The sequence below is a fragment of the Artemia sp. Qi Xiang Cuo genome, chromosome 18 (assembly GCF_049724085.1).
Source record: "Artemia sp. Qi Xiang Cuo chromosome 18, ASM4972408v1, whole genome shotgun sequence".
NCBI lineage: Eukaryota > Metazoa > Arthropoda > Branchiopoda > Anostraca > Artemiidae > Artemia > Artemia sp. Qi Xiang Cuo.
Window position 1 is genome coordinate 8,501,923 of NC_142811.1, and position 15,105 is coordinate 8,517,027.

Sequence of the window (15,105 nt, forward strand, 5' to 3'; positions counted from 1 at the left end):
AAAGGAGTGACCCACTTTGCCTCTGGAGTCAATGGGCCAGGAGGCGGTAGGGTTCGGCTGGCTTTGTTAATTACTTAAAAAACTCTTTTCTGGGTGTCACTGTGACACACAGAGAAAAAAAATATATAAGAATGGCTCCAAGGACAAAATACAAAGGAGGCAGCGTTAAAACCAGGTTTCTTGCACAATTTTGAGTTTACATAAATTTCTCAACTATTAGACTACTTCCTAGCGCACTTTTTTTTGAAGTATTAGTTTGAATAAGAATGGGAAATTGCAAATTTAAGGAGACTTTGTTGGAAGAGAAAGATGTGACGGGACACCAAATGAAAGAGTGGCGTAGAGCTGTTCTGGGAGATCTGTTCTCTTTCTATCTGCAATACATCGCTTGTCTGCCATAAGGGCTCCTATGCTTTACTGCAGTACGCCAGAACTGCTGAACATAAGAAGAAAGTTACCATAAAGCTAACGCCAGATCAGCTTTGTCTCTCGAAAGCATCTTCCATGGAGAGCTGCAAACCGGCAAAACTGGCCATGCACTTGGGTGCTTATCTAGTGCAGGATGAAAAAACAGTGGCAGAAATTACACTGGCTCTGAAGATGATTGAGTCTGACTATTCTGTGAAATCCGCAGACAGAAAAGCAGATGTATTTGGGAAAATGTTCAGAGATACAACATTCAAAAACTTCTCCTTTGGGCGAACTAAGTTCACTTATTTTTCAACCGAAGCTCTTGGACCCTATTTCTGGAAGATGACCCTTGGTGAAGTCGGCAACAGTTATTATGTTGTCGAGTTTGATGAAACCACAGACTCAGAAAGTAAGAAAGAGCTTCAAATGGAGATCCAATTCCGGTCAATTCTGATGAAACAAGTTGTAAAAAGACATCTGAAAACTGCGCTTATTGGACATGCCACAGCTGAAGTCAGAAATAGCCAGAACAATCAATGAGAGTGGTTTATCTATCTCTTAACTACCAGCGTTAATTTTTGAAAGTCTGAATGTGAACAAAAAAATTCAGACTGATTGACAGCGGAAAAAGCGAATTGACAAGTAGCGAAGATCTCCTTGATATTGGTACCTGCAAGATCTATTTTGTATACACCGCTTTTTGGAAGGGTTTGCAGGATCTCAGCGAGAATTGTACCGATCTGATCATCAAAGGGTAGTACTTTTTTAGCGGCTGGTTGGCTAGACAAGAAGACTGTGGGAAGATTCAAGAGAAAACTAGCGTCCCTAAGTCTCGCTTTTTTGGATCACGTACCCACCAATTGGTTAACACTAGGACCTGCCACTTCAAGGCTAAGGGAACAGATGCCAGCTCTGTCTAAGTACTTTGTTGTCTAGATTCCAAAGAAAAACCCCAGTCTTATGAAATCAAATGCACACAAAGAGATCATACAGCTGATAAAACAACCGACCATGAAAGCAGAGTGTCAGTTTGTTGTTGATATTTCAAACCTCTTCACTCGTTTCCCCGAAAAGTTTCAACAGGAAAAGCCCATAGTGTACGAACTCTATACGAAGCTGAATCTGCTGGTCTTGACATTGGCTGGACGAGTCTTAAAGCCCAAAGCGATCAAAGAGCTTAGGGATGAACTAACGCTTCAGCCATTTGAAGATGAAAAGAACTTTGCGCCCCTGCTACAGACAGTTGTGAGTGACAAGATTGTCGACTGTCTCGAGTCAGTACACGAGCTTCCAAAACGCTCGTTCATGCAGTGTGTTCAGAAGTATTCTTCTGCGGCTGCAGAATATGACCTTAACCAAATATATGGCGGAGATTTTTGCAGTTTTTGAAAGCATTAACGTTTTTGCACAGCAATGCAGTTTCAAAGCTAGTTTTTGCTCAGAGTTTAAAAATATGTTGCCAAGAAGTTACCCATCACAATGCAAAAGGACATGCAACTTGACTAGTTTCAGAATTAGTCTAGTCTAGTAAGTCTAGTTTCAGGACTTCTACAAGAGCCAGGAAGCATCGATGATAAGTGGAACAACGTGATTCAGGGAGGGAAATATCCAAACATGTTTGAAGTTGTAAAAAATGCTTAAAGCATTACACGGGGGTCTACCAGTATTGAGCGGGGCTTCGCCCTTTCAAGGCGAGTTCTCAGCAAAGAAAGAGCTTTGATGAATGAGCGAACTTTGAATGCAAAACTATTTGTGATAGATGTATTGGGCAGATTTGGAGGACGTACGCAAAATTCTGCTGTCACCAAAGAGTTGATAAAACTAGCCAAATCCGATAGAAAGAGCTATGATTTGTATATATAGCGGAAGAAGCTTTGAAAGAAAAAACTGAGAAAGAGCGGCAGGGATTGGAGGCAAGAGAACGGCTGAGAGAGCTACATCTCGTTGAAACATCTTTGAAAAGACAGACTATAGAGACTCTAAAAAAATCTCTCAAAGAAAAAAAAAGAAGTGTTTGGTTCCAAGGAACAGGCCGCAGACGAGTTGCGGAAGGAAGCTCATAACTGGCTGAAAAAAGGCATTGAGCAGAAGGACATGGTCGAGATACAGCTAGCGCAGACCATGATAGATGGGACTCTGTCAATGCACAATGAACAAAAAGGGAGCTGCTACTCTTGAAACCCTCGAGCAGTTAGAGTAAAAGAAACAGTTGCTGATCACATCTCTGTTCCAACAGAAGGCAGTGCAAAAACAGGAGACAAATAGGTTGTGTGCTCAAGTTACAAACGTAAACTAGTTACGACATAAATTTCTTACGTCGTCTTCATGTTATTCATAAATACCAAACATAAAACTAAATTTCAGTCAACTCATGAATGTCATTAACCTTACAAGGCCCCAACAAAACATATAAATGTCGTCACAATGTCTTCGTGTTGTTCATAAATGTCAAACATAAAGCTAAATTCCTGTCAACTCAAGAATGTCATTAATCTTTCAAAATCAAAATAAGCAGTAGTGCACATTTCAAATTCTGAGATGGTCCCCCCTTTATTGCCCAAAAGGGTACAAGATTCCAAAAAACATAAAATTGTCATGTCTTCTTCGTGTTATTCATATATACCAAACATAAAACTAAATTTCAGCCAACTCGTGAACGTCATTAACCTTTCGAAATCAAAATACCCTACAGTTTACATTCCGAAATTAGATGGATCGTCCTGCATTGCCCTAAAGGGTACAAATACAATTATCATGTCTTCTTCGTGTTATTTATAAATATCAAACATAAAACTATATTTCTGTCAACTCAAGAATGTCATGAATCTTTCGGAATCAGAATATACGGTAGTTTACTCTCCGAACGTTAGATTGCCCATCCTGTGTTGCCCTAAAGGCAAAAAGGTACCAACAAAACATATAAATATCGTCTCGCTGTCTTCATTTTATTCCTATATGACCAAAATAAAACTGCATTTCTGCCAACTTATAAGCGTCATTAACCTTTCAAAATCGAAATACCCGATAGGTCACATTTCAAACGTTAGATGACCCACCCTGTATTGACCTAGACGGGACAAAAGCCAAACAAACCATACCCATAAAGCACCTATGTAGCACTTAAAGCCTTTAGCTGGGAATTTCCAGAATAATACCTCTAGTTTAATAAAAATTTAGATAAATAAGCTCTCGTCAGAGGGCTAAGAGTAAGAGATCTATAGACAGTCTATTCTATTCTAGACAGTCTATTCTATTTTATTCTAGACAGTCTATTCTATTCTAGACAGTCTATTCTATTCTAGACAGTCTATTCTATTCTAGACAGTCTATTCTATTCTATTCTAGACAGTCTATTCTATTCTAGACTGTCTATTCTATTCTAACTAGACAGTCTATTCTATTCTGTTCTAGACAGTCTATTCTATTCTAGACAGTCTATTCTATTCTAACTAGACAGTCTATTCTGTTCTAGACAGTCTGTTCTATTCTATTCTAGACAGTATAGTTATTCATTGGTTAATATGCCCCTCCATGAATTATAACATCGAATTTAATTCTCAAAATAGAAAAGCTTAAATACAACTAAAAATTTCAAAGTAAAAACCAAAGACATATTCGATTTATCAATTATAAAGTCATTTTATCGATCTGGGTAATCGATTTATATTGCAAGTGCTAAATATATCGGAAGATAAGCCTTTTTGTTGGAATTTTCTTTAACGGATTTTCATAGCACTTTGTACAACAATTAAACATGATCTGCAAGGTTCTTCAGTACCTACTTTCTGGGGAGATGGTGGGGATGCTGGGGACGTCTATAAGAATTTGGAGTTGTAGCTTTTATAAAAGTTAAATGTCTCGATTCTTCATAAACAATGAAGCATATTTTGATTGCGAAAATATTTTTGAAAAATAATTCAGGGAAAGATTAAACGCAGGGGCTAATTGGCTAATACAATAGCATGGGCTAATGCAACATTGGTCTTTCTAAGGATTTTAACTTTAGACTTAAAACTATTTTTGACAAATTTTTTGGACGAAATAAGCTAATCTCTTCATGTCCAACTTAAATACTCGAGATTTTATAGGGATTGTTGGTTGTAATATTAGAAGTAACACCCTTCAAGGTTAAAACCCCTTCAAGGGACAAATTTTATGTCCCCCTGCAACCTCATGAAGGGAGTACTGGACACTCTATTCTGTTTTTAATTGTCCTACAAAGCCCCATTTGCACCTAATATAAAAACTATTAAGAAGCTTCTTAGTTTCCAAGATACTTAGACCAATAGACATAAACTGATCATCCTGTATACAATTTGAATCCGATAAATATGTATTACTTCTAGAATTTCAAGTGTCTAGATGTTCACTGTCTAGAATTTCACTGCTAGATGTTCATTCAAAAAGTGTCATCCATTGCTTCTTCTGCGCTGTACATAGTCGTTTTTGGTGTCGATGGACTTTGCATATAAACAATTCTCTGTTGCGGTGTTCTCTGAGTAGGCTGCACAATCTTCACAACGTTCCCTTGAGAAATCTAAAAATGAAGAAATATGTTCACGCAATTTAATGGCAAGTCATTATCAATTAACTCCTGAAAAGTAAGAAATGACAACAGATAAAAAAAAAGATGAAAGTGGATATAAAAATCAGCCAAATGGAGTTCCTCTGATAAGAAGGAAGTAAGATTTTCGGGGCAAATTTATCTTGTAACAATTCTCTGTTGCGGTGTTCTCTGAGTAGGCTGCACAATCTTCACAACGTTCCCTTGAGAAATCTAAAAATGAAGAAATATGTTCACGCAATTTAATGGCAAGTCATTATCAATTAACTCCGGAAAAGTAAGAAATGACAACAGATAAAAAAAAATCTCTTAAAATTGTGTAAATTGGATGGCGCGCGCAAAGCATGGCGCGATAGGTCCCAAGTATAGCGCAAAGAGGAATATCGAAGCAGAATTATAGCGCGCTTGGTTTAAAAAGTGGGGTTCTAATATACACTAGACGACGGAGAGAGGGCTTTTCATTCAGGATAAAACTTTCGAAACTATTAAAGCTGCATCCATCTCCCAGAGTTCGAGAAGAAAAGTAATGAGTTTGCAAGTAAATTCCAAGCCTTCTTTTGGTTAATCGAGACATTTCTGAGCATCACACCCCTGCCTATTGCCCTGCTTGGGGAATTACATCTCACTGGCATTTTCGAATACAGGCGAGGGGGGGGGGGGCTAGCCATACGTATTGAAAAACAATGGAATTATGTTAGTAAAATTTCAAATTATAGCCTATAGAACTATAGCATAAAACACATTCTTGAGGCTTTGAATAATAGGGGCATCAGCCATTAAGCCCTTGTATGCACCTATGGTCTCGCATGTAATGAACTGTATTATTCAAACCCATCTTAACATAGTGACTGGGCTAAATGTACCACATTTCTTAATAAGATGATATTAAGAAATGTGATATTAAGAAATATATATATATATATATATATATATATATATATATATATATATATATATATATATACTAAAGCTACGTATGGGACCATCAGAAGGGGGGGGGGTGGAGATGAATTGTCACAAATACGACTTTAGCCATAAAAAAGAGTATAAAATCAGGGTACTTGTGTCTTATAGCCACCACACTCAAGTTCTGTCGAGAAGTGAAGTTTGATTAATGCTAATGAAATAAAACAAAATGTGATAAAACTATAATACATTATCAACAAAATTATGAAAGCTATAATAAAGAATTATGGAAGGGGGGCCGCCCAGACCGCATTACATTAAATACGCAACCTACACTGACCTACCCTAACCTAACCAAAATACCAACTAAATATTTAATTAAAGCATAGCTACAATGTAGTTTCCCACCGAGCCGAAGCTAATATTGTCTGGTATAGAGACTATGAAAACCGGTTATTGTCTCATGTTCGCGATACAAGATCTTGAGTGTGGTGACTATAAGACAAAAGTACCAAAATCACCAATCTAAAAATGTTTCCTTTTTTGTACTAGATGGTCGGTACTGGTGCGTTATACGGGCCTTTACAAGAACACCAGTCACGAAAAACCCGCCAGACGGGTTAATACAATAGACCGCTATAGAGTAATGCAATGTAAAGCGTGGTTTTCATTGTGCTTACGATATTTAAAACTGTTGTTTTTTAGGGTTTAGGGGGGGAGAAAAGGTACCTAGGTTAGGTCAGGTTACGTATTTAATATATGCTATGCTTTACCCCCCCCCCACCCCCTAATGTGCAAATATACAGCCCAAATTCGTTTATAAACTATTATATATTCATCCTATTTTATTTTATTTCATTAGCATTAAAAAAACTTGACTTTTTAGAAAGGCCCTTATAGTGCACCAGTACCAGATTGTCTCTTTCGAAAGAGCCACTAATCTGCGATTTTAGCCAGAACTTTACCGAATCTTGTTGCTATTATACATAATTTAGAAGAAGAATCGTGCAATAAAATTAACAAACCCTAAACTACAATTTTACTTAAAAAAAAAAAGATTTCAAATTTTAGTATATGCCTAACCTAAGCAGGTCGTCCCCGTCTGGGGTGGGAGGACGTCATAAAGAAAGATTTAAAGGAAATGGGAACTTCGTGGGCGGGTGTAAAGAGGGAGGCTTTGAATGGATTGGGGTGGAGGAGGAGCGTGCGTAGCTGTGTTGGCCTCAGGCAGCTTGGTGCTGCGGTGAGATGTTAGTAGTAGTGTAGTAGTAAACCTTATTACTCTCATGTATATATATTATCAACCTTATAACAATAATTCGTTTGCTAATAATTCTAAGGCCGCGTGGCCTAATGGATAAGGCGTCGGACTTCGGATCCGAAGATTGCAGGTTCGAGTCCTGCCGTGGTCGATCTTTTAAGTTTTACGTATTTCTTTTGTTCTACCTCTTTTTTTATTCTTGTGAAATAAAATATTGAGCCCACCTCCACCAAAATTTAAATGAATTTATTTACTTGATATTTTATAATTTAAATATAAAAATAGTAAAAGCAATAAATGAAAGTAATTTAACTACTTTTTTTTAATAATTTAGCTTTGAAAATCATCTAATGACGTTAATCTTCACTCTTTTCACTTTATTAGTATGCAGACTTGACTTACCTTTGCTGGTCCTTATTTTTTGCTTACTAAAAATAGTAGAAAAAAGAAGGTAATAGTAATTAGAAAAAAGGGTAAATATCTAGTTTAAAAAGGGTAAACAAAAGGGTAATATGTAACAATATAAACCAAACAATATATAATAAATAATGCAAAAAAAAAACTACTTACCATTTGGCTAGGTGTTCCTGGTCGTCCACTGGTCGTTATCAACTTTTGCACTGGAGTTCCCACCCTCTGAATGGCCAATGGTGTGGCACTTCCTGACCTTTGTATGATTGACGTGCCTGTATGCATTCCTAAAACATATATGTCTCTAACTTTAGTCATTATTTAGCCTTTAAAAGGAAATTTAATGGGTCAGAACCCAATCCAGATCGAGAAGGAACATACCCAAGATGGGTCGTAGACCCCTCTTACAGTCAAGTCTTTATTTCATTCCACATATATTCGCTTCCTTACATTCTATATCCATTTCATTCTGAAGAGTCCAAATCTACTAGTATCCATAATTCATTCCAATCCATATATCGATGTTCATTCCTACTTGGCTATCATTCCATTTCACGTATCAAAAAGATTAAATTCAGCCGACACGCTTTCGTTTTTATGAAACCTCTTTTTTTCAAATTAGGTTAAAAGTATCTATTAATATAAGAAAATATATCGTAACAAAAAGATAAGGACAGTTTAAAAAAAAGTTACGAATGAGAAAATAAAGTAATATTACCAGAGTAGTACATCTTTAGAAAGTAGATATTTTAAGGTTTACTACTGGTTGCTAAAAAATCTTCATACCATAATAAAAACAAATACAAACATTTTGCCATTCCTTGTCTCCAAAGACAAGGAATGTTCAGGGAGAAGACAGAGAAAGCGAAAAAATATAGAGAGAGAGAGAGGGGGGGGAGAGAGAGAGAGAAAGAGAGAGAGAGGAAGAGAGAGAGAGACAGAGAGAGAGAGAAAGAGCGAGAGAGAGAGAGAGAGAAAGAGAGTGAAGTACTGATGTTATGACAAAGGTAAGTTTTGCTATCAAAATATAAACATTGATATGATACATCAAAAAAGTGTACTTTACTCCCTAATAGATCGATTTTTGTAGGTCAAAACGTGCTTTTCAAAAGATTTTTCTGTGAGACAAAGCTCTTAGACAATCCTCAGTTAGGATACCCTACACCCCCCCCCCCTTGGTTCAGCCCCGAAATAAAACTGTTTAAAAGCTGGAAGCTAAAAATCCACAAGTGCTTACAGTTTTGACTTTAGAAGGGAGGGGACCACCTTTTTTTAGGGGGAAGGGGAGATATGACTCCTCGTAAAGTGCACTTTGTAGGTAGGATTTTTCAAAATCTTCTCCTAATTCTGGACCCGTTTAACCGTAGCTAATACTTTACCTGAGACCATAGCCCGAGCCTTGACCGTGGAAGCGTTTAGAACCGGACCAAAATAACCAAAGTCGTTTCGAAATTCTTCTGAATTATCCGGTGGACTTCTTATTGTTCTTAAAACGGCACCACAATGTTTCTACGAGAGACAAAACAGCTCAAATTAATTAAGCGCGATATGATATAACAAGGAATCAAAAACTTAATTTCCACATTAAGAAGTACAATAAAAAACTACGAACCTCAAAATACTTGACTCAGCGAAAAGAGACATATTCCGCTAACAGGTAAAGTAGGAGACTAAGTAAATAAAACTAGACTTTTAAGATAAGACAAGAATTAGTATTCAAAGATTCTTAGGGATGCACTCTAACGATGAAAAAAAAATTCAAACTTGCCTTAGAGAACGGCAGTGACGCTAATCTACGACTATATACGGGGGGGGGGGGAGGGGGGACAAGGATTGTTTTTTTTTAATGAAGAAACAAAAAGGTATTTTTCAAAAACTAACAGATTTTTTTATTTAGTTAACGGGAATACCAAAGGCACAATTCAAACTTTTTTAGAATCAGGCTGTGATCCTAATTCAGGTCGTCTTTTTAATGAATATACGAAAAAAAAGGTATTTTTGAAAAGTAGCGTGGTCTTTTTTTCGATTTTTTTTTAACGGAAATACGAAAGGCACCCCCATTGGCCCCCTTGGTCCTCCTGATTGGTACCCTTGACATCTGGGTCCTACATTACAAGAATAGAAGATTCTTAACTACTCAGCTGCGGTGTCTTAATATAAAAAAATCAAACAAAGCAATTTTCACTTTTTTAACCATTTCGAAGAGTGAGGAAAGGGGATATAACACATAGTGGAAAAATAGAAATGTCTAAATAAGGCAAGGGCGGATCTAGAGCAAAATCTTGGGGAAGGCCCAATTTGACAAGGGCACCAATGAGCAAAATCTTGGGAGGGGGGGGGGCAATGTGACAAAGGTGCCAATAATTGATCCAATTGACAGAATTATTCTAATAAAAGAGTAAAAAAAATATAAAAAAATACAGGATAAGGAGGGTGTCAGAAAAAATCTTCGGGGTCCCCAGCCCCCATGGATCCACCAGTGACATAAGGCACGGATGACAGATCGAAATGATCGACTAAGCGCATTGAGTCAAAGAATACTCCCGTTTGACAAACAATGTCAGATAACATCTCTTAAACTATACATAACATAATGTGTATTCTATGTGTTGTATTAATATTGTACTGACAGAATATAATAAATTCTTTTGGGCACAAGAGTTGGAACATTTGACAATTGTAACGATAGTTTCTTTCTGTTAATATTATTAGAAAAAAAAATAATTGTTTAAATTATTAAAAATTATTATTATTAGTATTAAAATTACTATTATTATTATTATTAAATTATTTTTATTTATAATTAAGTTATTATTATACATTAAAATTATTACAATTTAATAAATTATTATTAAATTATTAAAAAAAAACCTTATGGTTGTTGACAGGAAATTCTTCAGTGAATTCTCAAATAAAAGTCTATATCGAGAAAAAAAATTCCTTATCTTCTGTGGGTTTTTTTTGTCAGTGTGTTTTTTTTTCAATTGCTTTCTCAATGTCTATTTTGTTTATATTAAAAAGAATAATGGAAATGAATTTTAACCTTGGCAATTTCACATTTCTTCGTTCAATAAGCTTACTGAGCCTGTAAAGGTGAGAGTTGTATGGCTGACGTTGTAATTGCATGAAAATATTCTTGAAAAATATACCAAATATTGAAAAAATGTGTTTTATTTCAGTAAATCTAAATATACTATTCTGATAACATTCACGTCTTTTGGTAGCCAAAGATGAATATAAATTAAAAATTATGTTAAAACTATTGATGATCCCCCTTTATTTAGTAAACATACTAAGGAAAGGAACTGCTTTTTGGCAGAATATCTTGACTTTTTATTTATTTTTATATTTTTATGGGGAACTGTGACGATATATAGTCTGCGGAGGTAAAGAGTGGTGTCTGTTTTTGTACATTTATTAATCACTGTGGTGGTATTGAAGCTACCAGTGGCCAAGTTTTTTTTTTTCTCAGTGATCTGTCTCCTCTACCTCCCCAACGGATAAGCTTTTCTTTTTAGAGGAGGTAGTAGAAGTTTTTTTTGCTAATTACGTGTTCTATGGATAAGCATTTCCATCCTATAAAAAACAGTTTGAACAGTTTTCTATCGATCTCTCGGCATTTTTGAACACCGATGTGTCTGAATGAATCATTGCTACGGTGGCAAGCCTATTCCACTACTATAAAGGTAATTGCAAGAATGAAACACATCAGTCTCGCTATTTTGAACCATTAGTCCTACAAAATGGAGCCCGTCGGAACCATTACTTTCAACCCCTAGTCAAATCCCAACAACTAGTTCCATGAAATTTTGCATTTTTTGGGAAAGATAAACATAATTTTTCAAGATTTCTGAAGAAACCGCAATTTGCCTGACTGAACCATTATATTGTTAGATGTAAAAGTTTCGAGAATTCAAAGAAATCTACGAGAGTAATATCAATCCTAAGATTACACATTTCATAGCAATAGCCTGCATCAATATTTTGCCCGAAATATCAAATATTTCACCTCAATACGAGATTGGTGAATGGTTAATTTATTATCATTCTTATATCAAAAAAATAATATCGATTCTAACATAACACATTGCGCAACAATATACGACGCAACGATTATCCATATTATTTTCATAATTCAGCGTGGCAACACTGACGTAAATACGGTATTGCCCTAAAAACTTTATAATTTTGAAATATAGTACGCTTTCCAGATATAAATAGGGGACCAGGGACAAAAAGGTTTTATTTTGATGTCCTTGGTACTTTGAATGTAACCAATCCTTGTAAAGCTAAAAGCTAGAGCCTAATGCAGAAAAAGGATAATACGTATAAAAAAAAATTTGAAGCTCCATTTTGATTGGAGAACAACGACCTTTGTGTTAGTATTAATCAGCAGGGCCATCCCAATACTATTACTACTACTAACAACTCACCGCAGCACAAAGCTTTCTGAGACCACCACAGTTACGCACACTCCTCCGTTTTAATCTATTCAAAGCATTTCTCTTAACACCCTCCTAGAAAGTTCCCATTTCCCTTAAACCATTCTTTTCTACATCCTCCCACTCTGACCATAGACGACCCGTCTTTCCATTTAGCCCTTGACGGTTGGCTGAAAAGGATAATCTTTGGCAATCTGTCATTCTTCATCTGCAGAACGCAGATGAAGATAATATATATATATATATATATATATATATATATATATATATATATATATATATATATATATATATATATATATATATATATATATATATATATATATATATATATATATATATATATATATATATATATATATATATATATATATATATATATATATATATATATATATATATATATATATATATATATATATATATATATATATATGTATATATACCCTTTTATCTCCAAGACAGGTACGTACATAGAGCACGTTCGACCTCGTGCCTAATCCTGAAATGACGACATGTTTACGTTCCAATAATTCTTTTATTTTCTACACGTTTTTAAATTCACCTTCCTCCCCACCTCTAGCTAGAAATAAATTTATGTGCACATGCCAGATCCAAGGACAGAAAAAATAATATCCAAGCAATTTATGAGCTTTCTGAATAAAAGAAAGTATTACTTCTGGGAACTCAGTCACTGATTTAGGATTTAAGGTTTTAGTCACTAGAAAATTTAAACTCTTATGCGCTGCCAAGCGGGTCATCCAAGAAGAAGAAAAGAAATCTTACTGTAAGTGCTTCCTTTATTTTCGTAATAGTTCCTTTGTCATGCGTTTGCAGAACAGCCGGATGAGAGTCAATTGCTTCTATTCTATCACCAACCATTTTTAAAGATGGCAGCAGCATCGCCTTGATCACTTCAGGTCCCATTTCACACAAACCTTAATAATAAATTTAAATTATAAATTAATTTATTTAATTTTTATATTAATTAATTTTAATTATTAATTAAAAATTAAATTAATTAATAAGATGACAAACAAACAGAAAATCCCTTACCAGAAAAACTCAATAAAAATTAGTGAACAGAGTCTCACTCACAGTCAGCACCAGATCAAAATCTCTATTATTTTTTATATGCACTTTATTTGTACTCGTATCGTAGCTTTCAATGCAAAATATGGAGAACATAAGACACTCAATAATCACCTAATCATCACATCCTTCAGCTAAAGATTTTTTTCTCACCGTTTTAATAATAATAATATATTGCGAAAACAGGCTTTCGCCTCTATCTACAAAATTTAAATAATAAAATGATTTTTCACTATAATGATTGTCAATCTTTTTCTTAAATGCATTGACTGAATCTGAGTTGACAGTGTCTGATGGTAGTGCGTTCCATTCGGAGACAATGCGGTTGCTGAACGCCCATCTACCAACATCTCTTCTGAAACGTTCTTCGGTTAGCTTAAACTCGTGACCTCTCAGGTTATTATTCTTGAATGTTATTATCTCTTCTGGAGGGATTTTGCCGTAGTATCTGTTGCATATTTTATATACTTCAATAAGATCTCCTCTCAAAAATCGGTGTGAGAGACTTGGGAGCGAAAATTTTTTCAGACGGTCTTGGTATGGTAAGTCTCGAAGTGATGGAACAAATTTAGTAGCCCTCCTATGGATTTTTTCTATTGCATTGCTGTCTTTTTGATAAAAAAAAGGTCTGGTTGTTGTATAATCGTATTCGATCATTGGTCTCGCTAACGATTTGAAGAGTGTAGAAAACAGTGTTGAGTCAGTAAGAGAGAAATTTCTTCGAATAATTCCCAAGACTTGTGATGACTTAGAGATGATTGACTCGTAGTGCTTGGTGAAAGTCATACCACTATCTACTGTCACTCCCACGTCTCGCGCTTTTTCTTGTATAGGTATCTGTTGTTACAACGTTTTGAACAACTAGTCTAAATGATCACTAGTTTAGAAGTCCAGTACACGGAGAAACATGAAGAAGCGCTAAAAAAAAGTGCGCGGGCAAAAGCTGACAGATTAACTAAAATACTTATATTGAGGAATGTAAGGACTGAGATATCTTAATTTTGATTTTGTCTTTCTACCGTATCCATATTGAGATGACCTTTTGTACTCTACTTGCCCAATATTTCTTTCAGTTTTATATTTTTTCATTAGTCAGAATTTATTTGTAGTCATTATTCTGATGAAGAGATTATTAATGTTTTTTTTTATAGTAAAACCAACTTCGCAAGCTCTGCTTTTAATTGGGGGTTAATGGTTTTTGTTGCATAAGTTGCTTAACTAAAGCCAGTGGCGCCGATTCACAAAAATATAGGAGGGGGGCAAGGATTTTTCTTTCAATGAAGATAAAAAAAACAGAACAACATTGTGCAAATATACCTAAAACGCAGAGTAACTATTGATCTTAATTCTCTTAATTAGCAGCTACCGCAGCAACCAATATTTACTAATGCAGCTACCGTTGCAATAACGATTAAAGCCATTTCTAAAACTTATGAAATAAAAAAAAAGTATTTTAACTGATAGTAAGAAGTGACACTAAAACTTAAAACGAACAGAAATTATTCCGTATATGAAAGGGTTGTGCCCTCCTCAATGCCTCGCTCTTTACGCTAACGTTTTTTATTGTTTAAAAAAATAGAGCTGTGAGACAGTCAAACTTATATATTTGAAATCAGCATAAAAATCTGATGCTTTTGATGTATCTATTGGTATCAAAAGTCCATTTTTTAGAGGTTCGGTTACTTTTGAGCCGGGTCGCTCCTTACTTACAGTTCGTTACCACGAACTATTTGATATTTTTTTGTTAATTACAGAAGGCACAATATGCAGACGTTTCCTTGAAAATGAGCAATTAAACAGCTCTCTATGATGTTAGTGTCCGCTAGCTGAGGAGAAGAAGAAACGAAAAAAGAAGACACTTTCGATGCAGAATGCCATGGTTGCAGCCATTTTCCTTGTTTTTCAAGCCAATGGGGTTTCCCTGTTGTTTCTGTAAGTTTCCTCTATAGGGTTTTCGGACAAGGTGGTTTTAATGATGTACGTTGTGTTTCGAACTGACACCATTTTTAGGATTACAG

At 35.3% G+C, this 15,105-nt stretch overlaps 1 protein-coding gene and 1 non-coding gene across 4 annotated transcripts in view; one reads left to right on the forward strand and one right to left on the reverse strand.

Moving 5' to 3' along the window:
* The window catches only part of Taf6 (TBP-associated factor 6), a 91,200-nt gene that overhangs the window by 20,018 nt on the left and 56,077 nt on the right, over positions 1-15,105 (reverse strand). The window contains exons 8-11 of one of the 3 annotated variants that reach the window (XR_016143301.1): positions 12,782-12,933; positions 8,933-9,062; positions 7,713-7,840; positions 4,752-4,948 (exon numbers count right to left, since the gene is read on the reverse strand). Coding sequence is in view for 2 of the 3 variants with exons in the window: in XM_089104634.1 (XP_088960760.1) it covers positions 4,811-4,948; positions 7,713-7,840; positions 8,933-9,062; positions 12,782-12,933 (548 nt within the window). In the remaining variant the exon portion in view is untranslated. Of the gene's footprint in view, positions 1-3,948; positions 4,949-5,035; positions 5,189-7,712; positions 7,841-8,932; positions 9,063-12,781; positions 12,934-15,105 lie in introns of those variants that run through there. The other 2 variants (XM_089104634.1, XM_089104635.1) reach the window with 2 other exon arrangements.
* TRNAR-UCG (transfer RNA arginine (anticodon UCG)) lies at positions 7,221-7,293 on the forward strand. The gene has a single exon. It is a non-coding gene; the product is annotated as a tRNA-Arg (tRNA).